The 25,273-nt window shown below is 41.3% G+C and overlaps 1 protein-coding gene across 1 annotated transcript in view; it reads left to right on the top strand.

Annotated features, from left to right (window-relative positions):
• Positions 1-18,905, top strand: part of BCL2 (BCL2 apoptosis regulator) — a 257,216-nt gene extending 238,311 nt beyond the window's left edge. The window contains exon 3 of the mRNA XM_063923016.1: positions 11,977-18,905. Coding sequence (XP_063779086.1) covers positions 11,977-12,111 — 135 coding nt within the window. The 3' untranslated portion in view covers positions 12,112-18,905. The remainder of the gene's footprint in view (positions 1-11,976) is intronic.
• Positions 18,906-25,273: the final 6,368 nt, after the last annotated feature.

Genomic DNA, 25,273 nt, shown 5'->3' with positions numbered 1-25,273 from the left:
TTTTTTTTGGTCCTACAGTATTATTAACCTCAATAGCATTAATTTCCACTCATTTCCAGTCAATTTTAACTACCTCACAGCTCACAATAATGTTTTCATCTGCTTTAGGCCAAAGGCTGCACGGAGCTGGCTGGTTATTAAGTGACAGAGCAGTGGCATAAACACACAGCAGTTTATAGCACATCTATAACACATTGGGGGTCATTCCGAGTTGATCACACGCTTGCGTTGGACTCACCACTCCCAGAAAATGGTGAGTATCCGCTTCTGGTCGTTGCCCGGCGACGGCTGTTGCTGGGCAACGATGCGCGTGCACATTGCACAGGTGCAGTCCCGACCCATTCGCACCGCTGCGACAACCAGCAGCGTGCGAACGGGGCGGAATGACCCCCATTGCCACACAGTAGTGGCAGAAATGAAAAGTTGTGCAAGACAGAACTGTCTTTGGGCTCTCCCATCCACGCTTATGTTGGATATTAAAAAGGACATGCACAGTTTAAGAGACCAAGCACTTCAGCGATAAGGACTGACACTTTTGTGGCTGAAGTGCTTGGTTTGTTTGGGCCCCCAAAAAACAGTTTTTTTGAAGGACTACCTCTGATCACTAAGGAGGAGGTTGATGATAAGGTTGTTAATTACATTATAATCTTATACAATAAATTTCATGAACTCACCACAAATGACGTAACATGGAGGAGGTGCCTAGATGGCTAAAGTCCCTACCTTTACTAACTTCACAAATGGAGCAAATGCCTTTACAAATGTTGTCAGGATTTGGGTAAAAATAATTCAACACCCAAGAGGTGGCTTTTTGGTCTTATGCACAGGCATCACAATGGCTTTCTTTTTATTTATGGGCAAGAACTGCAGTGACTGTTGTCTGACTTACACAAACAACATCATCAACATCCTCAGTGTCAGATAGTAGTACACACATATCCCCCTCATCCTGTTCTGCTTCCACACAAGCATCCTCAATGTCTATTATGTGATCATCACCATCTTTACTTGTACTGCTCCCCACATGTGCAGATGGTGCAGAAATGGTGGAAGAAGACAAAAGAGGTTCTCTTTGAGGACCGCGTGAGAAATGTCAGACTCACATATAGCTAACGTGGGCACCCCTAGACTTTACTTGTGGATGTGTGACGGTTCTGAACACACAGTTTGTTCTACTACCTCAGTGGTTTTTTATTTTTTTACACCTCTTCTAGACACTGAGGGAAAAGGTCTTTCACCATCATGAGAGACAGAAGACGATGCCTCACTGACAGTTTCAGAACCACCACTCATAAACAAAGGCCAAGGCCTGGGCATTTCCTTGCCACTGCATGTGGTGAATGGCTTGTTGCCAATTTTGTTTTTCTTTTTCTGCACTAAATTTTCCCTTTAATAAAGGTGTTTTATTTTTTGTCTTTACCCCTATAAAATATAGATTTTTTTTATTTCAGATGCCCTGATATTTTAAACAATCTATGCACTTGAGCATCAGCTTTAGATGACGTTGAATGACTAGTATCGTCATCTTGACTGGTTGCAGCAGCTGCAGCAATAGTATTTGATTGCTGCTCCTGCTGTTCTCTAAACTGATCTTATCCATTTTTTAACTGGCAGCTAAGCTCACACTGTGTGGAGTGAGACTGCCTTTATGCATGCAAACTGGAGTACAGCATACTGGGGTGTAGTACAAACAAATACAACTTTATTGCTGACAAATAAGTGGGTGAAGCTTGCGGAGTCAGTGCAGCATCACTGTGCTGGAATTAGACTAAGGGGATGGGACACAGCTTATGGATGGACAGTGACAGCAGCACAGCCCCTCAGGTGGACACAGTGACAGCAGCATGGCCTCTTATGGACACAGTGATAGCACTTCCGCACAGCCACTTGGATGGATACCACAGAGCAGAGCCCAGCATACAGCTCACCGCTTATCGCCCGGCCAAACACACTGGACGAGTTTGAGCTCAAAGTAGCTCAAAATGCCAAAAGTGAGCTACTTTGAGCTCAAAATCACCCAGTGTGTATGGGCCTTTAGTCATTCTTGTGTTTCCTTTCCCTTTTGTTAGTATGCTAAATGATATCCATATGCTCAGCACATTGTATTAATGAAATCATCTGTGTACACAGCCATGCTTCAACATATACTGTGTGACTTTAACATCAGTGCCTGTTTCTCAGAGCTTTTCACTGGCTTCCTGTTCTGCCGTTGCACTGGCTGGCCTTGCTAGTGCCTTTTCCACCGTGTAAAATAACAAATCTGTTCATTACATTCAGCGGTTTAGAATGTTGCATCCTCTAGTGGTTTCTAACCAGTTAATACACACATAGGGGTATATTTACTAATATTCGTGTTTTAGCCGTTTTTAAGGGTGTTTGAACTCGAATGGTATCGGGTACATTTTACTGCAACTTTTTGAATCCTGATACGGTCATTTAGCGCACAGACAATCAGGAGAGTGCCACGACGTAGCGCTCCCTCATTGGCAGAAGGGACCCTCTGTGACAGGAGTCACGGGGGTCTCGGCAGTCGGGGAAAGGGGTCCCATGTGTAAACGGGTTCGGGTTTTTCGGTTTGTTTTTTTGCCAAGTACGTGGATTACAAGCTCAGAAGAGGACCGATCTACACTGGATTATGTGAGTATAATTTTATTTTCAGGTACCCCATGGATTCTACTTGGAGAAGTGGACCGAGCCACGTGTGAACATAGGTAAGTATGTGTGAATGTAGGTGTGCATGTATGTAATAAAGTTTTACTTTCAAGGTGTGTGAGTTCTGTTTTTTTGGGGTATTTTTTTTGTAGTAGTACTACAGGTACCAGCGGGCCCGTTTTTCCACCGCATGCTGGTACTTGTGGTTCTCCAAGTGACAGCTTGCGGGGGAGGCTTGCTGGGACTTGTAGTACTGCTACAAAAAACAATATTCTTATTTTTACACATGGCTATCAGCCCCCCATCCGCAGCCCTTGGATGGGGGGAACAGCTTCGGGCTTCACCCCTGGCCCTTGGGTGGCTGGAGGGGGGACCCCTTGATTTAAGGGGTCCCCACTCCTCCAGGGTACCCCGGCCAGGGGTGACTAGTTAGTGATTTAATGCCAGGGCCGCAGGGACCTATATAAAAGTGTCCCCCGGCTGTGGCATTATCTCTCTGACTAGTGGAGCCCGGTGTTGGTGTTAAAAATACGGGGGACCCCTACGCTTTTTGTCCCCTGTATTTTTGGCACCAGGACCAGGCGCAGAGCCCGGTGCTGGTTGTTAAAATATGGGGGATACCCAGTCAATTTTTCCCCCATATTTTTGCAACCAGGACCGGCTCAAAGAGCCTGAGGCTGGTTGTGCTTAGGAGGGGGGACCCCACTCAATTTTTTTTTAAAGTTTTTACACTAAACGACCCTTTCCCATAGATAACCATGCACAGATCTCACTGATCCATGCATGCTTATCCAAACTCGCCAGGAAAAAGCAGGTCTATTTTTTTGCTGCTTTTTTTAACGCATCGCAAAAAAAAACAGACCCGCACTTGAGCATTCAGAGACTAACACCCAAATACGAATTAATAGTGAATACCCGTGTTGTATGAAATAACAGCCGCATTTGACCGATGGTCTATTCATTCGTATTTCTGAACTTAGCCTTGAAAACCATTACGAATAGCCCAAACACTGCTGAGATTTGTGCTTAGTGAATTCCCGTGTTGGGACTTAGAAAAAAAAACACAAATCGGTCAAACTCGAATTATTAGTAAATATAGGCCATAGTATGTACTATATACAGACGGATAAGTATTTTAGCCCTACCCCTAACCCATCCCACCCGCAGCCTAGCCTTAACCGTCCCCTCCCGCAGCCTAACTGTAACCATCTTTTCTGCAGTCTAACCCTGACCCCTCCGCCCCTGCACCCTAACCCTAATCCCCCACCATTGCAGCCTAATTCTAACCTTCCCCCTGTCTGCAGACTAACCCTACCCCTCCCCCTAGTGTATACCCGTAACCTAACCCCAGTACTTGCCATTGGGATCCTTTGAGATTCTGATAGTCAGGATTACGCTTTCGGTAGTCTGACTGCCATGATCCAGACTTCATCACTTGGTGATTCCCCTGAAAATTAGAGATTGTTGTTTGTTTGTAATATGTAAGTGACAGAATCTGAAAATTTTCTTACAATAGTTTTTGATAAAACGACTATACATTGATTACACTATATTATTCTACTAATTATATTTAAATTCTAACATAAAAATGAAATTCTTTATTCCATACATTCTGGTCTTTACATAAACAAATGTCTTTAGGGGATAGTCTGTTAAACAGGAGGATACAAAATGTTCTCTTGTCTAGGGAATTGATTTTTTTGTATTCCGAATTCTAATACATTACAAGACATTTTTTTCAGCCACTTTACATTGAGGAATAAACATTATGGTCATAGAATCAAGTTCAGCCCCCATCAGCATGGGCGGTGAGAAGGGGTAGTGAACTTAAACTTGAAGATGGGTGCAATGAAAATAGTCTTATTGCGTTAAGATTTCCACACAGTATATATATATATATATATATATATATAGGTACACATATGATTTACAATGTGGAAAAAATACTATGGGGGTAAGACACCCTTAGCACCCCTAGGAGTGGAGGTAGGAAGCGGGCGACATGTAAAAATCCATAGTTTTCGGGGTCGCTGAGATGAATAGAGACACTCCCAATGCCGTTTCAGTCCAAGTTCAGCCCCCATCAGCTGGGGGTGAGAAGGTCTAATGAACTTAAACTTGAAGATGGGCACAATAAAAATATGTTAAGATTTCCACGCGGGCAAAGCTGCGGTATAAAGGGTACCAACAGCTCTCCCTGTGACCTTAAGTGTTGTGCAAAAATCTTTACCTTTGTACCTCAAAGAAGGAGCCCTAAGGAGGGCGAGAATCTAAGCAAGGAGACCTAGGGCCCTTTGAAATAGTTTCAGCCTGCAAACCTTACATATTTAACAAACAGCGGACGGAGATTGGCCTGTCGTCCCGGCATTTACAGCACTGAGAAGGGCAGCATCAGAGGTGGGACGGGGCAGAGAAGGAGGCTTATTATTCTCCTCAGCACCAGCATTTTGACAGCATCAATCCAGGGAAGCCCTGAGGTGTGGCCCTCTGATGCACTGCAGACAGTGGGACTCTGGGAGTGCGGGGCAAGTCTGTGTGACCTCATGACATCACACAGTGTTTGAGCAGTGCTCCTATGGGAATGTTTTGCAGAGGCACGGTAACGGAGCCCAGTGGCAGTATTAGTGATATTAATACTGGCCGGAGCCCCATTTCTGAGCCTCTGTGGCTGTGCAGTAGCGTACAACTCTGAATCAGGCCCTATATTGGAAGAGCACAGGATATGTGAGGAATCTTATGAAAAATAAATCTGTATTTTCTCTGTGCAGATAATGGCTACATGCTGGGCGGCAGGGTCGTAACTACGTGTGTGCCAAGTGGGCTTGGCACACAGCGCAGTTGCCCAGAGGGCGCACGGCCAGCGGCATGTAATGAGTCAAATTGACTCATTACATGCCGCCTGTTCTGTGCTGTGCGCCGCGCTGTGGAGGGAGAAGAGAGCAGCGCCGGGCAGCGGAGAAGAGGGAGGGAGGGGGACTGGAGCCGCAGCAGCGCTATTTCAGTGGTAGTAAGCGCTGCTGCAGCAGCCTCCTCTCCCGTATTGCCTGCCCGGCGCTGCTGTGGATGCTGGGATGTGGTTTCTCCATCCCAGCATCCACAGCAGCGCCAGGCAGCAAATACGGAAGAAGAGGGGACAGCTGCAGCGGCGCTTACTACCAATGAAATAGCGCTGCTGCAGCTCCAGTCCCCCTCCCTCCTTCTCCTTCTCACCTGCCTGCACCGAGGGAGCTGCACGAGGAGCCTGACTGCCAGCGGGGAGATGGTAAGTATCTCTCTCTCTCTCTCTCTTTCTCTCTCTCTCAGGGGGACACCGTCTGCCATAATGTGTAAAAAGGGGGCCTGGCTACCGTAATGTGTAAAATGGGGGACCGGCTGCCGCAATGTGTAAAAAGGGGTACACCATCTACTGTAATATGTAAAAAGGGGGCCTGGCTGCCGCAATGTGTGAAAAGGGGACTGGCTACCGTAATGTGTAAAAAGGGGGCCTGGCTGCCGCAATGTGTAAAAAGGGGACTCTGTCTACCGCAATGTGTAAAAAGGGGACTGGCTACCGCAATGTGTAAAAAGGGGGACTGGCTGCCGCAATGTGTAAAAAGGCGGACTGGCTGTCGCAATATGTAAATAGGGGGACGCTGGCTGCTGCAATGTGTATAAAGGGGGACACCATCTGCCGTAATGTGTAAAAAAGGGGACGCTGTCTGCCGTAATGTGTAAAAAGGGGTACACCATCTGCCGTAATATGTAAAAAGGGGGCCTGGCTGCCGCAATGTGTAAAAAGGGGACTGGCTGCCGCAATGTGTAAAAAGGGGGACTGTCTGCTGTAATGTGTAAAAAGGGGGACTGTCTGCTGTAATGTGTAAAAAGGGGGACGCTGTCTGCTGTAATGTATAAAAGGGGCTCTACCTGGTGTAGTGGCGCTACTGTGCAGCGTAATTTGAATAATGGAGACTACTGTGCACTGTAGTATGAATTGCTATTATTTTGTGGCCACGTCCCTTCCCGATAAAGCCACGCCCCTATATATTTTTCACGCGCCTACGACGCGCACTGCCCCTGTCTTACATGGCGGGGGGGGGGGGGGGCGCCAATGTCGTTTCTTGCACACAGCGCTAAAATGCCTAGTTACGGCACTGCTGGGCGGCCTTGCGCATAGCAGGGCAAGGCCGCCCAGCATGCTACCCCCCCCCCCCCCCACCCCTCCTGTGCGACCATGCTGAAATTGCGGACACATCACGGCCCTGTGCAAGTGTGCATGCACCTGCAGCATCTTCGGATTTGTTGCAGTTGGATTGTGAGTTGCAATCCATCCTGAATAGGGTCCATAGTCTCCTCCTGATACATTTAATGGGTGACTCTACTGCCTCCTCTTTTTATTATATTTCTGCACTTCTTCATTTCACCTATTTAATGTAGATTCTGTTGTATTTTAATTTATTATTGTATTCCTAAGTACTTTCTATATAATGCTTTCTTATTTCCCATGCTCTATAACAGTCCTGTTTATTTCATCCTTTTATATTGCTTATTTTAGTCATTTATTTTTGCCCGATGTTTTCAACATTTTGACAGTTACTTGTTAAGGTGTGTACACACCTTAATAGAATGATGCTTGTTATAGAATGTTGTATGTCTTTTTGTTTTTTTTCTATTATTGAAGCACATTCAACAGAAATACTCAAAAAAATAAGATTAGATCAATGTACACTAAGCACTAAAATGGATCACATTTGATGTAGCAACTTTACCCGAGTGATTCCATGTACTTTACCTGTGTATGCATATACTGTGTATGTGTGTGTATATGAAACGCCCTTGCGGGGACACTATAATTTACACTGTACCTACACTGTATACAGTATATGTGCACATACTGTATATACTGTACATATACAGTATACACCCATGAGCATAAACATTTTGACTACTCCCATATGAAGTGAATGACGCTGACTATCATAACAGTGCCACAAGTCAAGGTCAGGGATATATTAGACAGCAAGCTGAAATTAGGTATATTTTCAAAAACTTCTTCTCCCCATACCTAGAAAACTAGGTACACCTATTTGTTAGACCTTAAGACAGCCTATAATAGGGAAACTTTAATTTTGTCCACATTGTATATAATTATAAATTGTGCCAATAGAAGGGTGCGATATTGCAGACAGCTCTTGTTAAATAGAGCACCAGGATTCCACCCATTTTCAGCACCAGCCACCCAGCTTTGGCAATACAGAGTTCCAGCATTACCAGTAGAGGGTGTGAAAGTGCAAGTGTTAAACATACATAGGCACTGATTCTGTAAAGCAGTGATAGAAAATCTATTGCCACAATTTATTATACCAACTTCACCATATCTCATAATAGTATGTGAATATTTCAAGATATGGAAAAATCCCAAATACTGTACTTTTGATCCCAAGCATTTTGCACATTGGAGACTGAAACTGTATTTGATGTAACACATTTGTCAGACTTTTGATATTTGGTGCATGTCCAGTATTTTGCAATTTATGAAGGACAAACATTTTTCATTGGCCACATACAGTTGCAAATGTCACTCTTAATCAGAGCTGGATTAAGGGGGGGGGGGGGGGGCCAGGTTGTAAGTACCCCAGGCCCCCCCCCCCCCCCCAGTTTTAGGGGGCCCCCGGCCAGAGCAGCTCTGCTCCAGCTCTGATGCGGTTGTCTCCCCTCTCCATCCTCCACCACCAGCTCTCCTAGCAGCAGCGGAGGCTGGAGATTACAGAATCAGTCCCTGTGCTGCCTGAGATTAGGGGGGAGGGAGATGCTGACGAGAGCGGGTACTAGTTACCCATGCCCGAGTCCGTCACTGACTCCCGCACCACCTCTTCCCCGTTTCCTGTCAGAACAGAAGCAGCATTGTGCTCCAGCCAGCACACGCAACTGTGTGCCGGCTGGTCTGTGCCTGTAGTGGTGCAGGGAGGCTGATCACTGCCCCCCCCCCCCCCCCCTTCCTCTGGATTAGCCCCTGGCTGAAGTTCACAGTCAAGCCCTCCAGTTCTGGAAAAACAACATGTTATTTGCATAAAGGGCGTGGTCACACATATGCCCGTACCTGGCCTCGCAGCGAGCACAGCAATAGGGCCCCCCTGTCTTCAGTGCCCCGCCCCCCCCCCCCCCCCCCCAAGGCATAATCCGGCACTGCTTTTAATTAGATGTATGTAAGTGCAAGTTAATTGTTAAATACAATTTATTATGAAGGACAGGCCATAGAATCCTATTTTAGTAATATAGCAGCGGTTTTCTTGATTCTGTCTTTGGTGCCAGTAAACAGGCATCGTAGTCATGTGTGCTGTTGGCACTGTCGATGCACTGTGCTCAGTCATCTGTTTCACTGACCCTTGTGTGGGATGACTTGGAGCACAGATGTCTAACCAGAGCCATCTTTAGCACTTTTACTCCCAACATTTTCATTCACAAGACATGGACACTTAATGTTAACAAAAGCACTCTTATTTGTTTTCCCTTTATACACACATATCTACAGGTTTCCACACATATATATTACATTTTATTTAATATACATATATTATATTTATGTACAGCTAAATATTCTACAAAGCTCACGTTCACTTTGAAGAAAACTGTGTATTTGTTATGTAATAGGTGCGTATTGTACCCCAAAGTATAGCTTGGAGCTAGAGATGTGTGGTGCGGTTTTCCTGAAATACAAACAACCTGAACTTAGGGGTTTCAAGTCAAATTGAGTCCCAGTTTGGGATAGCTTTGGGGTTCTGAGTGGAACCGAGTCCCGGCTTGGGTCTGTTGTCAGTTTGGAACTCAGATTTAGAAACCGAACTCTGGGTTTGCATTGCATGTAAACAGGTCATGGTTTTAGCCGTTTTTATACATTTTTATCGATCTTATCAAAGAATATCGATTTTTTTATTGAGTTTAAACCAAGTCAAATACTGAATCTGAACTAAAACACTTGAGGGTGGTTTTGCAAAACCAAAACACAATGATAAATTAGAACCAAAACGATATAAAAAAAACCCCATGGGGGTCCACACACATCAAACTAAGAGCATTGCACCTCCTGAGAAAGCAGCATATCTCTTCCTGTCTCCTTAGAATATAGGGCTTCATTCAGATGTGGTTGGAGTGGCTGCAGCTTCCTGATAGCCCTGTATGTTAATGCAGCAGGAAGCATCTATTACAAGTAGACACCTTCTGCTGCAGTAGTGATCTGACCTGCATCCTAGGACGCAACATGAAATCACTGCAACACCATTGGGCGGCTTGTGGCACACATGTTGAAGTGCAAGCCACCGGTTGCAGAAGTCATGAAATCTGTTTCCAACAACAGAGATCACTGATCTCTTTCCTTCCCCTAAAACGGTGGATACACGCCTCCGTTTTCACAAATGGAGGCCATCGCCACCCCCTCTCCGACCGCAAAATGGCATCATGCTGTCAATCACTGACAGTCTGATGCCAGACTGCGTTCTACATTGCAGCACCCATTCGCACACATGCAGAATGAATCCTGCGCATGCGCAAAGTAACGAACATCGGTACTTATTTGCGGCATGCACTACAGCAACAACCGGACCTAAATGAGGTCTAAAGTTCATAGTCTGGACCTATGTAGTGATTTTCCAGTAGCAAGTCACTGCCAAATGTTCTGTTCAATGTCACTATGGGCTCAATCTAAGTAACTCACCCCTGTACGTGAGGGTGTGTGTAAATGCCAGCAACAGCATTGGAACTCACCCCCCTCGCCCCTGATTCATGGATTTTCAGATGCATATGGGGTTGCGAACGAAAATCCATAAATCCAGCAGTACCATAATTGCAGCATATAGCTGCACTTATTCGCACCCATGAATAAATTGTGTCTAATTGGATTGACCCCCTAAATGTCAGTTTGTGGGCCCTAACTACGGTCTACATAGAACCTACCAATCCCACAGTAGATGGGGCACTGCATTCATGTCATGCGTTCATGACCTGATTTCCCAAAATATTCAGTACTAATGAATGAAAAGCTAAATTGGAAAAATAAATGAATAGAGTGCTAAAATCCTCAAAGCAGAACACACATGTTCATTAACCAAATTCTGAAACTGTAACAGAGGCTAATGTTTAACGCTAACCAACACTGATTAAAATGTTTTCATATAAACATGAGTTGATACACTACAGTAGTTTTATTTTTTCCTGAGATTCTTTAGGTAGATATATTACAATTGTAAGTTATAACCCAAATATAAACTATATTTGCTTTCCTGTGTGCAAGAAACTATATGTATGGCTTAAAACATTTTACTTTCAATTATGAATTCTGTTAGTGTTCTTCTACATATACATACTAGTTGCATGAACCTAATTTAGAATGAAAATCTAAATACATGTGTACAGTTTCATGATTTTATCAAAGAAGAACTTGCCAACACAGGAGTAATTAGTCACATTTTTGGTGCATCGTACTATGATGCCAGACCAGTAATCTCATAGTCTAAACAAGTGGTTCCCAAACTTTCTTGAATCATGGCGTCCTAGAGGCACTACAAACAGCAGGGGTATTCAAACGCTATCCGGTTAGATGGTCAACAGTAACCATGTCAACAATCATGTCAACATGATTCAACATGTCAACAGTTGACAAAATAACCTAGATTACAGTTCTTTTTTAGTTTCTTTATTTTCTTGAAAACAGTTACAGACTATAGAGTGCTACAATGTCCCAATGGTTATTGTATGTTGTATCTATAGGTATTCTGGTCAATTTTGCCCAAATAATCTTTCCCATGAGTTTGATTTTACGACAGTATATTTAGAATGCTGTAAAGATGGGTGTAGTAGGGTGGCCGGGCTCCCGGCGGCCAGCATACCGGCGCCGGCATACCGACCGCCGGCATACCGACAGCTGGGCGAGCGCAAATGAGCCCCTTGCGGGCTCAATGCACTCGCCATGCTGCGGGCACGGTGGCGCGCTACACGCGCCACGCTATCTATTCTCCCTCCAGGGGGGTGGTGGACCCCAAGAGGGAGAAAAGGTGTCGGTATGCCGGCTGTCGGGATTCCGGCTTCGGTATACTGTGCGGCGGAATCCAGACAGCCAGCAAACTGAAGACCACCCGTAAAGATCACTATAACATTATTGTATGTAGTTTTACTTACACTTGGTGTCATTTGAGTCACTGTGCAACCTATTACATTTGCACTAGGCTGAAATATTTTGGGTAAAATTTCTCTAACATGCTGATTTAAGCGTGTTCTTTGTGAATGCTTTCATTTATTCATACTGTACTTTTCTTGTGCTTGTTGTAAATTCCTTGTCTGATGTTTCTTTTTCAGGAGGCTTTTGTCGAGCTCTATGGTAGCAGTGTCCAGCCACCATTTGACCCCACGTGGTTCTCCATCAAGACCATCCTAAGTATTGCCGTCGTTGGAGCATGCATCACTTTAGGAGCCTATTTGGGACACAAGTGATTCTTTTTGTGTTATATGACATAGTCACTCAATTAAAACATAAAAGGACAGCGTGGTGTGTATGACCAATGGACCAACTGTCAAATCAGCTATTACTGCCAAAGGAGGTTTTGTTTCTTTCCTCTAGAAATGTTTTCTTTTTATGGAAGATTTATTTATTAAAGTTATTTGCATTTCAAGTTAAGCCTCACCATCCAAACAATTTACATGTAGCGTTAAATATGTCATTGCTTTAGTCCTTTAGCTCTTTTATTTCCCCCAATTTGCTCATCACCGCCATCTACAGTATGTTTGGTTGCCGCATTATTTTGGGAATAACATAAAAATGCCATATATTTTTAAATTGTCATTTTATTTAACTAATGTCAGTGTATTATTACTATATGAAAGGATCTAAATTAAGGCTACTTTGAACTCTAAAATTGTTTACAATTGATTTTTAATTCACATAACAAGGTAAAAATGGCATCAGACATATCTTAAAGGAATATTGCTTTCTACAGCATGGATTATGGCAGCCATGAATAGAACCAGGATTACTTAAAAAAATCATTTTAAAACATTTGTTTTCTTAATTAGTTCTGCAACCTTTTTTTTTCCTGCCACTACTGTCATCTTTTTGCGGCATTATGCTGCCTGTGTGATTAGAATTTCCAATTGCTTTTAGTAATTTCAATATGGTGGGAACATGAGTAGGAATCTCCCATCTAAATCACTAGGATCATTATTGGGCAAGTTGGCAAACGTCCCAACATTAGTGACCCTACATTGGGACAAAGGGGTGAAGCTGTGGCATGCAAGGGACATGTCTGTGTATTAGTGAACGTTATTACACCACCGGAGAGTGTCCTTAGCACTTCTGAGGTGTTGGCAGTCGCCCTAACTACAGAAACCCCACTTTATTGTTGCACATACTGTAGTGGAGACACCTGTCTTCACTGCATGCGTCAGGGGAATACCTTCCAATCACCCCCACATATCAGGATGAACGTTCCAATGGTGGAACAGTCCTAACATCAGGACTGTGTAGCTGAAATCAGCATGTTTGGGAGGTATAAAGTTGATAATTACAGTTAGAAGATAGCCACTTTTGTGTACTTGCCTACTATCCCAGAAGGCTTTGCGCATCATTATGGCACCGTGGCAGACTCCCGGAGGGGTGGTCTCAGAACTCACCAAGTATGCACTATTGCACTGTGTGTGCCTTCCAAACTAACAGGCCCCAGCATCTACTGGCTGAGCTGCAGAATTGCTGTGAAAGTAGCTAGGTTATGTCCTTTTTTAGCCAAGCAAAACTGATCTGGCAGCAAAACAAAGCTATGGCTGCATTGCTCACTGAAAATTATATTTTAAGAGTCAGTACATTTTGCTTTGTAACTGCTTGGTTACATGAGCAGTATCCACAGTTACATAAAGTTTTGGGTTGCTGATTAACTGAATGTTGTAATTGAAATGCAATATATACTAATACAGACCTATAATAAGTGTAGTTTCTATTCTAAAAAAGGAGCTCTGACATTAAGTGGTTAGCTACACGTAGAGTAGTGCACTTTATTTGTTATAGGGGCACGATCATACAAATGTGCATGATTTATATTTGTATATAGTTTAAATAAGTACAAATTGCTCTTAGTTGTTTTATGTTAGAAAATATTTTGCAAAAGTCAAAATTTGTACTGCAAAAACTATCCCCACACTTTCACTCCAGATGTTCTCAATGTGGCTTGTCACTTTTTACTGAGCTGCAAACAGTAGGTACTAAGTTATCGCTAATTAAGTTGCAGTGTTGTTTATAGCTCAGGTAGGCGTAGGCTGGATGAGGGAATGGGTGTAAAAGATGAGAACTAGCTTCTAAGCATGTTTTTTTGCAGATAATGGAAACTGCAATGTTTTCAAATCAAAGAAACAAAGAAATGTAATTTCTTTAATGTTAAGTACCATATATTTACATGATCGTGTCCCTTTAATGATGTTTCCAGTAGTGAAATTTGTGTGTTTCCTATATACTATGGTACACTGCAGTACATTAATGGGCTTATACAAGGCATTATGTCTGTAGATCCTGAAGTATGTAAGCCTTGAACATTATAGATATCTTAAAATAAATTATATATTTGCTCCACAGTTCCCATACAGTATACGGATTCTGAAAGCAGACTGTATGTAATTTCCAAGGATTGGGACAGAGACATTCTGCACTAGAACGGAAATTTGTTAAATCTTAATTGTTAATAAAAAAAAAACCCCAATGTCTTCTGTTCTCATATTTGTAGCATGTAGAAAAACAATTGTGCAATGGGACAGACTGGATGAGCTCAAGGGATATATTCATGTGGATAATGGTTGTCCTCTTTGTACTGCAATGGTTACAAATTGGACAATAACTACTGATTCCACTAATATGGAGCCCCTGTTAGAGTCTTATCCTAATAGAAGCCCTTACTTATTTTACTCTGAAGCATACTATTTTTATTTCCAAAACTAGTGTACATATATATTTTTTTAAGAAAAAGAAACATATTTTTGTTAAGTCTTTAGTTATGCTCTTCTTAGTCTTAGGGTCTAAATAGCTTTCATTTATGAAAGACTAAGGTCTTACTAAAGATGACTTTAGCCCTCGGTAACTATATTTCAGCCTAACTCCATCTTTAACACACATGGAATGTAGTCACGTATGGTAGAAAATTAACCAAAAATGTAAAAAAGCAATAAGGTCTTGGAAGAGGAACTAAATCATTAAGTCCATGTACTTGGGTGAATTAATCTTCTACATTAAAATTATTGCTAGGCATAATACTAGGAAATCAGTAGTTTATGGAGTATACTGATTATATATTTTCTGTTCTTAGCTATAGAAAATTTTAAGAACAACATGTTAACGACCAACCTTTTATTCTGTAACCTGTTATAAGATCCATTTGGTTGAAGAAATAATGAAACAACACCGATGAGTTGGTGCACGACTGATCACCACTTAAAATGTTCTTGTATCTTTTTTTTACTAATGGTAACCACAGGTAAATCAGGGGCTGTGGATTCAATATATGTGCATGCTATCTATGTACAATATACTGTAGTAGCCAAAGGTTGCATTGTTTCTGAGGTCCTGGTAACAGATAACCAGTGGCATGCAGTAGTGAAGACAGCACTATATCTATACGTACCACACAGCCCCTACCATGCATGTACTAATGTTGTCATGGTGTTGGCATTGTAAGCATAACAAACTAGAAATGTAATGGACCTTGTTTTAGCTGTGTAGAAGAAATGCTGCTTCCAGTTCCTACCAGTGTGCATCTCAATGTTTATGTTGCTTTTGATTGTCCCAAGAATTCATTATGTGTATTACATTTGTGTTTTATTGTAACTTTTGTTTAATTATTTTCAATATTGTGAAAAGAGTGTTGAGTTTAGAAGATATGGAAACACTGTTCTAAACTCAGATCAATGTGTTCTAGTTTTATTTGTTTGCTATGGTAAATGTAGAAAGCTTGGTATGGTTGGTAATCATTTTGATTGCATTTTTCTATAGATCTCACATACTGTGTTCAGATGTAAGTATGTACCTGAAATGTAACCACAACACAGATAAGTGGCACCACAGCTCTGCCATAGCAACACTATGGGCCTGGTTTAGCTTTGTATATAAAGATGCCTGGATGTATTGTATATGGCAAAGATGCATCTGCACACTTGCATTTCCATATCCATAGTTTGAGTTGCATGCATCATAAAATGTGTGCACCCTTAAATTTAGCATATAGGTGTGTCCATCCCATTGTTGGGACATTCATCATCATCATCTTTTCCAGAACTAGCAGCAGCTTGTTTGTGTAGTCCTTGGAATATTTTATGTCTTGTAACTAATATATATCAAGATCTATGTGACTCAAAATAGACGCATCCCAACGTTCTTCTTGTACTGCATCTGCAAGTTGTCTCTCCAGAGCCACCTGGCCAAGCACAAGAAGCCAAGGGCGCAATATATGCTTATTTATGGCGTGCAAATGCATTTATGCTAACACTGAATCAGGCCTAAAAAATGTACCACCATCTGCATTACTTGTCATAGGTTGGAGGTCAAGCTGTTGGGTTAAATATAGCTATACTCCATGCAAAGCGAAACTGCATAACTTATATTTAGCTCCCCAGAAAATATCATGATTAAATTTGTATAGATGGTTCAGGCGGAATGATAAACCTGTGTGTAAGCAGGGTCTGCCTTTGATTATTGGAGTCATGTTGTGGTAACATAAAGGTCATAGTTATCCTACTAGTTTCTATATATGTAGCTCATTCACATTATGTTGCAGATGATATTAATATGTAATAAATACTCTGGGAAGAGGATTATTAGTCTCTCTATGTTTCAGTACTTTTACTGACGTTGCAGTGCATACTTGCCATTAGCAGATGTTTAACAGTCTCTCACTTGCCCTGCTCTCTCTGTCCAAGGCTGTAGCCCATGTTTACGACATTTGTGAGGGACTGGGATCTTGGTGGCTTGCTCATATCAGTGTATGATAACTTGCAAGAGTTATTTATCCTTCAATGATTTCCATATCAGAGTATTCTTTATTTTGTTACATTTTATACAGCTAAAGATTTGTAAATTATGCTGCTAAACTGCCAATATAATTTGAATTTATATTGATATATATTTTCTATGTACAGCTGGGAAAAGCTGCATACAATTATGAATATATGAAGTGCATGACTTTGTTGTGCAAATGCAAGGCAGCCATCTTGTTCAGGAAACACCCTGGGTATTATCTCATTAATATTATCTCCAGGGAATGAAAAATACATGTAAAGTTTTCTTTCCATCTTATTCTCCACTGCAAATGATACGCCTAATGGAAGTAACAGCTGAATGCAAAGCTTAGTAAAATTCTTCAGTAGATCACATGTTCATGGTAACATTTCATTTATTTATATTTTTCAGAAAATTTTTGTATGCTTTTAATATAATAAGGAATTATATATTTCTAGTCTAACTTTAATGATTTCAAAATGAAAAGAAGAAATAAAATAGGACATTAAACATGAATAAAACACCAATAGCAAGATTGTTTATTGTCCACTGAGAAAGTCATTGTTTTGCCAAAGAACATTGGGGGAGATGAAAGAAGAGGTGGTAAGAGACAAATGCACTATAACCAGCGCTATTTGAAACAACCAATTTCAGCATGTATGAAAGCAGATAATATAGAAAAAAGTCACTTTTTCTCTACGGCAGTGGATCTCAAACTGTGTGCCTAGGCACCCTGGGGTGCCTTGGGACACATGCAAGGGTGCCCTCGGTTGGGGGTCTAGGACGAATTCAAAATAGTTATGGTCAATGTAATAGGCAAAACCAGTGCTAGTGGCTGCCAATCATAAACTACGTGGACAAATCTTGTCCCTCAACACACAATTGAACCTAAGGGTGACATATAAACACAATGTAAAATCTCTCAATAAAAAACTTTTGGCCTCGGGGTGCCGTGAAAAGAATTCTTATACACTAGGGCAGGCATGTCCAAACTTCGGCCCTCCAGCGGTTGCTTTAGCATTCTCTGACAGTAAAACTGTGTCAGGGCATGCTGGGATATGTAGTTTCACAACAGCTGGAGGGCCGCAGTTTGGACATGCCTGCGCTAGGGTTCCTTAACTCAAAAAGGTTTAGGATCCACTGCTCTATGGAGTCTGCAAACATCTAACGGTTCGCTGTCGCCAATACATTCAGATGTATTAAAAAACAATAAGTGCCCTTTTTTTCTTATAATTTTTTCACATATTGGTAGGGATTACCTGCCAGTGTTTGTACTAACCTGTGGCGTCTGCTTGTGGGCCGCCTGCACATGGAAGAACTCGCAACATTTGCTAGATATTGTGCATTCGCATTGGGGTCGGACGGGAGGCAAGACACAGCTGGTGTGATGTGTCTTTTGCAGGGTTCATCTGAGGGGTTAGTTTTCTCTCTCCCACTATAGCAGCCAAGATATTAATACATCTTGGCGGTACAGCTTCTTCCTTCACCTCTCTAAGAGGCAAAGCAGTAAGAGCTATAGTTGTACAATAAGTTCCGCTATAGTACATCTGCCCCACTGTCACTAGGAAAAGGTCTATTAGTGGGACAAGTGGAGGTGTTGGCCACAGCATCCAATCAAGTTCTAGCTATCATTTTATAGAATGTACTTAATAAATGTTAGCTATAAGGTTTTACAAATCTCCCCCTAAGTGTTAAATATGAGCGCTGTTAACTCCTTGCCACTTCTATACCTGTCTGGTGTTAGGTCCCATGCCAGATAATTACATAGATAAATCAGGTTCATTATCTTCCTGGTAGGAGAAATACAGTATATTGCTATCTGACTGGAAAATATTTAATTCCTGATGAATAATTAACAGACAGTATTAAAGCAAATTTCTAGTAGGATTATATTATGTTGTTGTACACACTGTTGTTGCAATTGCATGTTTATGTGATGGAAATCCAGAAATCAGTACAGTATAAATCTTTTACCTCCTTTTAGTGTGATCTTGACCACAATAAAATGCACGTGAAAACAAAGCCTTTTAAGAAATAAAGTGAAATGCAAATATAATACCTTGTGGAAACACCTTTCGCTATTATTATAACAGGGTGTATTTTTGAGTCTGTGGACGTTGCACACCTTTGCATCCCGCTGTTCTCTAAAAAAAAGTTCGAAGTTACGAGGGGATCTCTTGAGCACAGTACAACACTATTTGGGTCACTCCAGAGGAAGTCAGTGAATAAGTTCTTCCTTCCTTTTCATGTTTTTTTTTTTTAATAAACAACACTTTATTATTTTTTGTGTGCAAATGACAAAGTTCAGCAAACAGCATAACACAATATACAGTAGGTCCAAGGGAACACACAGGGAAGTTAGAGAGCTGAAGAACTGAGGTGAGACCAAAGGGAATGGGGAGACTATACACCAACTAGCAGACACGAAACAGGCAGCGATATACACCTTAAGGGCCCTACACATTTAACGATCCGCCGCTGAGCTGCCCGATGTCGGACACGGCCAACGGGCGACCCAGCAGCAGGGGGGCAGTGACGGGGGAGTGAAGTTTCTTCACTCCCCCGTCACACGGTTCCATAGAAGTGCAGGCAAATATGGACGAGATCGTGCATATTGGCCTGCATGCACAGCTGACGGAGCACCAGCGATGAACGAGCGCGGGGCCGCGCATCGTTCATCGCTGGAGCCTTCACACTCAAAGATATGAATGGTATCTCATTCATTAATGAACGAGATCGTTCATATCTTTGACTTTTATCGCCCAGTGTGTAGGGCCTATTACTAAGATATTGCTGGTTGAGAATCCATACCTGAAAGACCCACGTGTATTGCTTACTATGAAGAGGTAATAATAGTGGCAACCATAATTATGGACATGTAAGGAAATAAAGTGGAATTGTGTCACCTTAATTAAACACAAAATTAGATGACGTGACTAGATGTGTAGAATACATGAGAATTTGGTCAGTCATAAAGGGACTGACCAGTTCCTGCACCAAACTCCTGCAGTTCTTTTCCTGTTGTCCTATTCCAGGAACCTGTGGCTCTCCAGCTGTTGTGAAACTACCAGTCCCAGCATGCCCTGCCACAATTGTACTGTTAGGGAACGCTAAAACAGTGGCAGAGCATGTTGGTGTGTGTAGTTTCACATTAGCTGGAGAGCCAAAGGTTGGCCAGGCCTACCCTATCAATTTTTGGTAGTCTCCGTGCCTCATTTTTTCCACTTATTAAAGATAATCTTAGTACATGTAATACCTTTGATATTCTTCTATACCTCTCTCCTGATTGGTAATGAATGCCTTTAGGTGTTTTAGAAGTTTCTTACTAGACCATGGCTATGCCAGTAAGATACAACCAAGAAAATGTCAAAGAAGTTCTACAGGAACAGCTGATCTTAATTTAAGATGATCTCAAATCACTTTCAATGCTGGCTGCTACTGTATATACAAATTTCCTGTGAACATGATGTGGAATATGGCTGGCTTATTGAGAACACAACTACGGCCTCATTATGGAATTGTGTACACCTTTACGCAAACATTGTAGGTTTTGTATTTCACTTCTTTCTAAATCTTGGCTACTTGGTTTTCACACGCAGACTGATGATATCAAGGTCATATTAAAGGTGAAAAAAGTCTGACAGGACTTGTCTTGAATTCAGGCTTTACACCTCAAAACCCATAAGTAAGTGCGTGGACTTTTATATTCAGGTTCTCTCTCTCTCTCTCGCTCTCTCAATAGTCCAGTAATATAGACCAAACAGAGAGCACTCATCAAACTCTTCACAAAAAAGCTTTGAACAACTCACATATATTAAATTATTGTTTCAGTCCCATACTGGATCTTTGTTAAGATCATTAAACTTGTACAATACAGTGACAGCAAACCTATATTGTACACCTGCCTGGAGATCTTGACAAATGGTCATATGATTTAATAAGAAGTGAGTTGATGAAATCTTTTTTGTGAACATATTTGTGAGTGACCTCACTATTTTCTATATAGCCATATTTGTGCTTCATGTGTTTTTAGGAGGTTTATTATTTTTATAATTAGTATTACAGGTTGAGTATCCCATATCCAAATATTCCAAAATACGGAATATTCCGAAATTTTGAGCGAGAGTGAAATAGTGAAACCTTTGTTTTCTGATGGCTCAATGTACACAAACTTTGTTTAATACACAAGGTTATTAAAAATATTGTATTAAATGACCTTCAGGCTGTGTGTATAAGTTGTACAGGTTGAGTATCCCATATCCAAATATCCGAAATACGGAATATTCCGAAATACGGACTTTTTTGAGTGAGAGTGAGATAGTGAAACGTTTGTTTTTTGATGGCTCAATGTACACAAACCTTGTTTAACACACAAAGTTATTAAAAATATTGTATTAAATGACCTTCAGGTTGTGTGTATAAGGTGTATAAGAAACATAAATGAATTGTGTGAATGTACACACACTTTGTTTAATGCACAAAGTTATAAAAAATATTGGCTAAAATGACATTCAGGCTGTGTGTATAAGGTGTATATGTAACATAAATACATTCTGTGCTTAGACTTGGGTTCCATCACCATGATATCTCATTATGGTATGCAATTATTCCAAAATACGGAAAAATCCCATATCCAAAATACCTCTGGTCCCAAGCATTTTGGATAAGGGATACTCAACCTGTATATGAAACATAAATAAATTGTGTGAATGTACACACACTTTGTTTAATGCACAAAATTATTAAATATATTGGCTAAAATGACCTTCAGGCTGTGTGTACAAGGTGTTTATGTAACATAAATGCATTCTGTGCTTAGACTAGGGTCCCATTGCCATGATATCTCATTATGGTATGCAATTATTCCAAAATACGGAAAAATCCCATATCCAAAATACTTCTGGTCCCAAGCATTTTGGATAAGGGATACTCAACCTGTATTAATGTTTTATATTTACCACAGACCTAACTCTTTGTTTCTGTTACCAGGACATAATATCATAGTACTAATGTATTCATTGTTGGGCTCTCTGCAGTCTATCACCAGTCACATTCTCTGATCACACACTTTCAGCATCTGTACTGGAGAATGAGATAATGACTTCCAGGTGTGCTGTTATGCCTGAACAATAGATGATTTCCCTGCAGCTACAGTATAAGCCTCCCTGCATTGGCAGATCACATATATTAAGATGATAGGTTTTTTTCTTTGTCCATACAACATAATTATTACATAATGATATTATCTATGTCTACTGAAGGCTAAATTACAGGTTTATGTACGTCTATTTTGACACAAATACTGACTGTTTTAAATAGTTACTATATTGCTTTTCCTGTCTTTGAGCTAACAAACTCAGCTGTGTGATGTATCATATTGTCCATTGTTGCTGTAAAATATGTTTATTTTATACTGTGTTATAAATTGCTTTCCACTTAAACTTCATTTACACATCACAGACTACCTGCTTATTACATATTTCATTCACAGAAACGTGTTATTGAGCTTTTTACTGACAATGGTAGTAGCCTGACTTAGCGTTGATTTAGAAGGTATCTACATTACAACATGTCAACCTTACCATCTGCTCAGCACCCAACACTGGCTGTCAATCTGAGAGGTGGGGAAATTTCATAGACAATGAGGCAGAAATGTATGGACAATCTAAGAAAATAGTGATTAAAATATATAAATGAATGACTATAGGTGATGATAATTGGGCAAATTTAATTTAGCATCCTAACCAGTGGTGGCACCAGTGGCAGGTTTAGTGACACACGGTGCAGCCAATAGCCCTCCTTACTCGTGTGCACCAAAAATGGGGCATGACTTCACAGAAGGGGGCATGGCCTCACAGAAGTCCCCCATTTACATCACTATGGGGGTGTGGCCTTGCGGGGAGCCTCCCCCGTTTCTTCACTCTGGGGGCATCCTTCTCACTACGTTGGAGCTCGAATTTTGGTGTCAGCCTGCAGGAAGGCAGCGACATGCGGTCAATGTAGGCAGGGGAGGCAAAGCCTCACCTGTCATACTCCAAAATAGTCCAGTTTTTTTACTATAAAAATGATTAGAATAATACAGATATATAATAAAGATACAATACAGATACAATAATAAAGATATTTATAACACACACATACATATACATATAGGATAACAAAGTATTTACTGCTGCACCTTTGTATAATGCTCATATGAACCCTTGGGTTCATATATATGTGTGTAAATCTGGCTCTGATACCTCCCCAGCCATTGACCTCACTGCATGTCACTGGTGGAAGGGTGACAAATGGGTGTGGTCCGCACCCTCCTTGTGATGCCTCTGATTCTAACTGAATGGGCTGCACAGTCTTATGAACATGTTTTAAGTGGGTGTGGTATGGAAGGTAGATAGTAACTAGGTCTACAGTGTCTAAGTCGACCACTATTGGTCGACAGTAGCTAGGTCGACAGGGTTTCTAGGTTGACAGGGTCTCTAGGTCGTCATGTTCTAGGTCGACAGGTCAAAAGGTCGACATGATGTTTTCTTTGTACAGTGACTGGGAACCCCAATTAGTGCACTGTGTCCCCTTGCATGGCTCGCACTTCGGGCAAGGTTACCGTTCCCAATTGTAGTCCACATGGATCATTAAGTATGAAAAAGTAAAAATAAATAAAAAAAATTGTGAAAAACTCATGTCGACCTTTTGACCTGTCGACCTAGAACATGTCAACCTAGAGACCCTGTCGACATAGAAACCCTGTCGACCTAGTTACTGTTGACCAATAGTGGTCGACCTAGATAGTGTCGACCTAGTTACTGTCGACTTAGTTGCTGTCGACCTAGTTACTGTCGACCTAGAGACCGGATCCCGTTTTAAGTACAGCATGGTCATGTTTTTCGAAAACATGCAATTTTAATTATACTTTGCAGAAGCATTAACACCATTTTCAAATGTGTGATCTTTTGTGTCCTTACCTTTGATATATGTCATCTTAATGTAGGTGTGGTACTCCTCTTCTATTCCTATCATATAAGTATACATAGGAAGAGATTTACATCATGGTATAACCATAATTAGTCAATTAAGAGGACACACTGCAATATGAAGTGGAGGGTTATAACTCAGTATTTAATACAGAAAAGCTGGACAGGGCAAAGTAACAAAATGTATAGCTATATACACATACTAGCAATATACTTAGAGGTGGTTACATTCACATTAGAGGCACAAATATACAAAATGGAATTGAAGCATCAGCAACCTCTGAAAGATCAATTAAACCTATTTAAGCAATTTAGGAGTCTATTTACCAAGACTTAGATGGAGATAAAGTGGATGGAGATAAAGTGCCAGCCAATCAGCTCTGCCACGGTCACAGGATGGCAGGTAGATGTATTAACCTGGAGAGAGCATAAGGAAGTGATAAACCAGTGAAAAAGCAGTGTTAAGTGCAAGGTGATAATGCACCAGCCAATCAGCTCCTAACTGTTAATTTACATATGGGAGCTGATTGGCTGGTGTGTTTATCACCTTGCACATATCACTGGTTTATCACTTCCTTATGCCTTCTCCAGGTTAATACATCTTCTCCTGGGTTTAAAAAATGACAGTTAGGAGCTGGGTGGTTGGTACTTTATCACCATCCACTTTATCTCTATCCAAGGTTTAGTAAATAGACCCCTTTGTAAGTAGACCCCTTTAATCACTCTTTTATAAAACATGTTGGGTGTGATATCTGCACCAATCCTATGATTAGAGTTTCTTGGCTAGTGTTGCTACCACATAGAAAAAAAGGAAAGCCAGACTCCCCTTATATAACAATATGGAGCAAGGATAATCTTGTGACTGCAGGTAATCCAGAAAATCAGATAATCCAAACATAAAGTGCAGGATCCATGCTGTATAGTACATTGCTTAGACAGCAGATAAGAAATACTTCCCCTTTTTTCAACATGTGGCCCTCCAGTTGCTATGGAACTACACGTCATCATGCCCTGCCACAGTTTTGCTCTTAGATCATGCTAAAACTGTGGCAGTACATGCTGGGATCTGTAGTAGCACAGCAGCTGGCGGGCCTCATGTTGAATTTCCCTGTTATACAGTAAGGATCCGACACCTGATACAGGTACTTGGACTATTATGTTTTCTGGTTAACTGCGACATACTCCTGCTTCATACTCCTTTATATAAAGCAACTTGTATTTTAGGTTTAGTGGCCCAAAATCAGTATAACAGTTAAATGATGTACACAGTAGTCAAGATAGTAACCAGTGGTGGAGGTACTAATTCCCCCAGGCCCAGACTTGCTGGAGGGCCCCGGCCTGGGTCAGCTGCTAAGGGGGACATTGTACCGCTTTGCAGTGCTGCGTTGCACCAGGAAGGCTATTTATCAATTTTTGGGGTGTGGCCATGCCTACCCTAATTTAGACACACCCCCTTCAGTACCTATGCCCTGCCCATTCTCGGCGGCTCTGATAACACATTTTTACCATCATTAAAACTTTGTAAATTAGACTAGTATAAGTTCTTGGTGTGGAAGTGGACAAATATTTGGAACTCGCCTTATAGCTACGAATAATGCTCGGTATGCATGAATTTCTGTTCAGTAAGTATAGCGAGTAGAATGAAGATGTTTTATATAGA

This window comes from Pseudophryne corroboree, chromosome 5, assembly GCF_028390025.1.
Source record: "Pseudophryne corroboree isolate aPseCor3 chromosome 5, aPseCor3.hap2, whole genome shotgun sequence".
NCBI lineage: Eukaryota > Metazoa > Chordata > Amphibia > Anura > Myobatrachidae > Pseudophryne > Pseudophryne corroboree.
The sequence above is the reverse complement of the archived record's forward strand: the minus strand, read 5'-3'. Positions and strand labels throughout refer to the sequence as shown.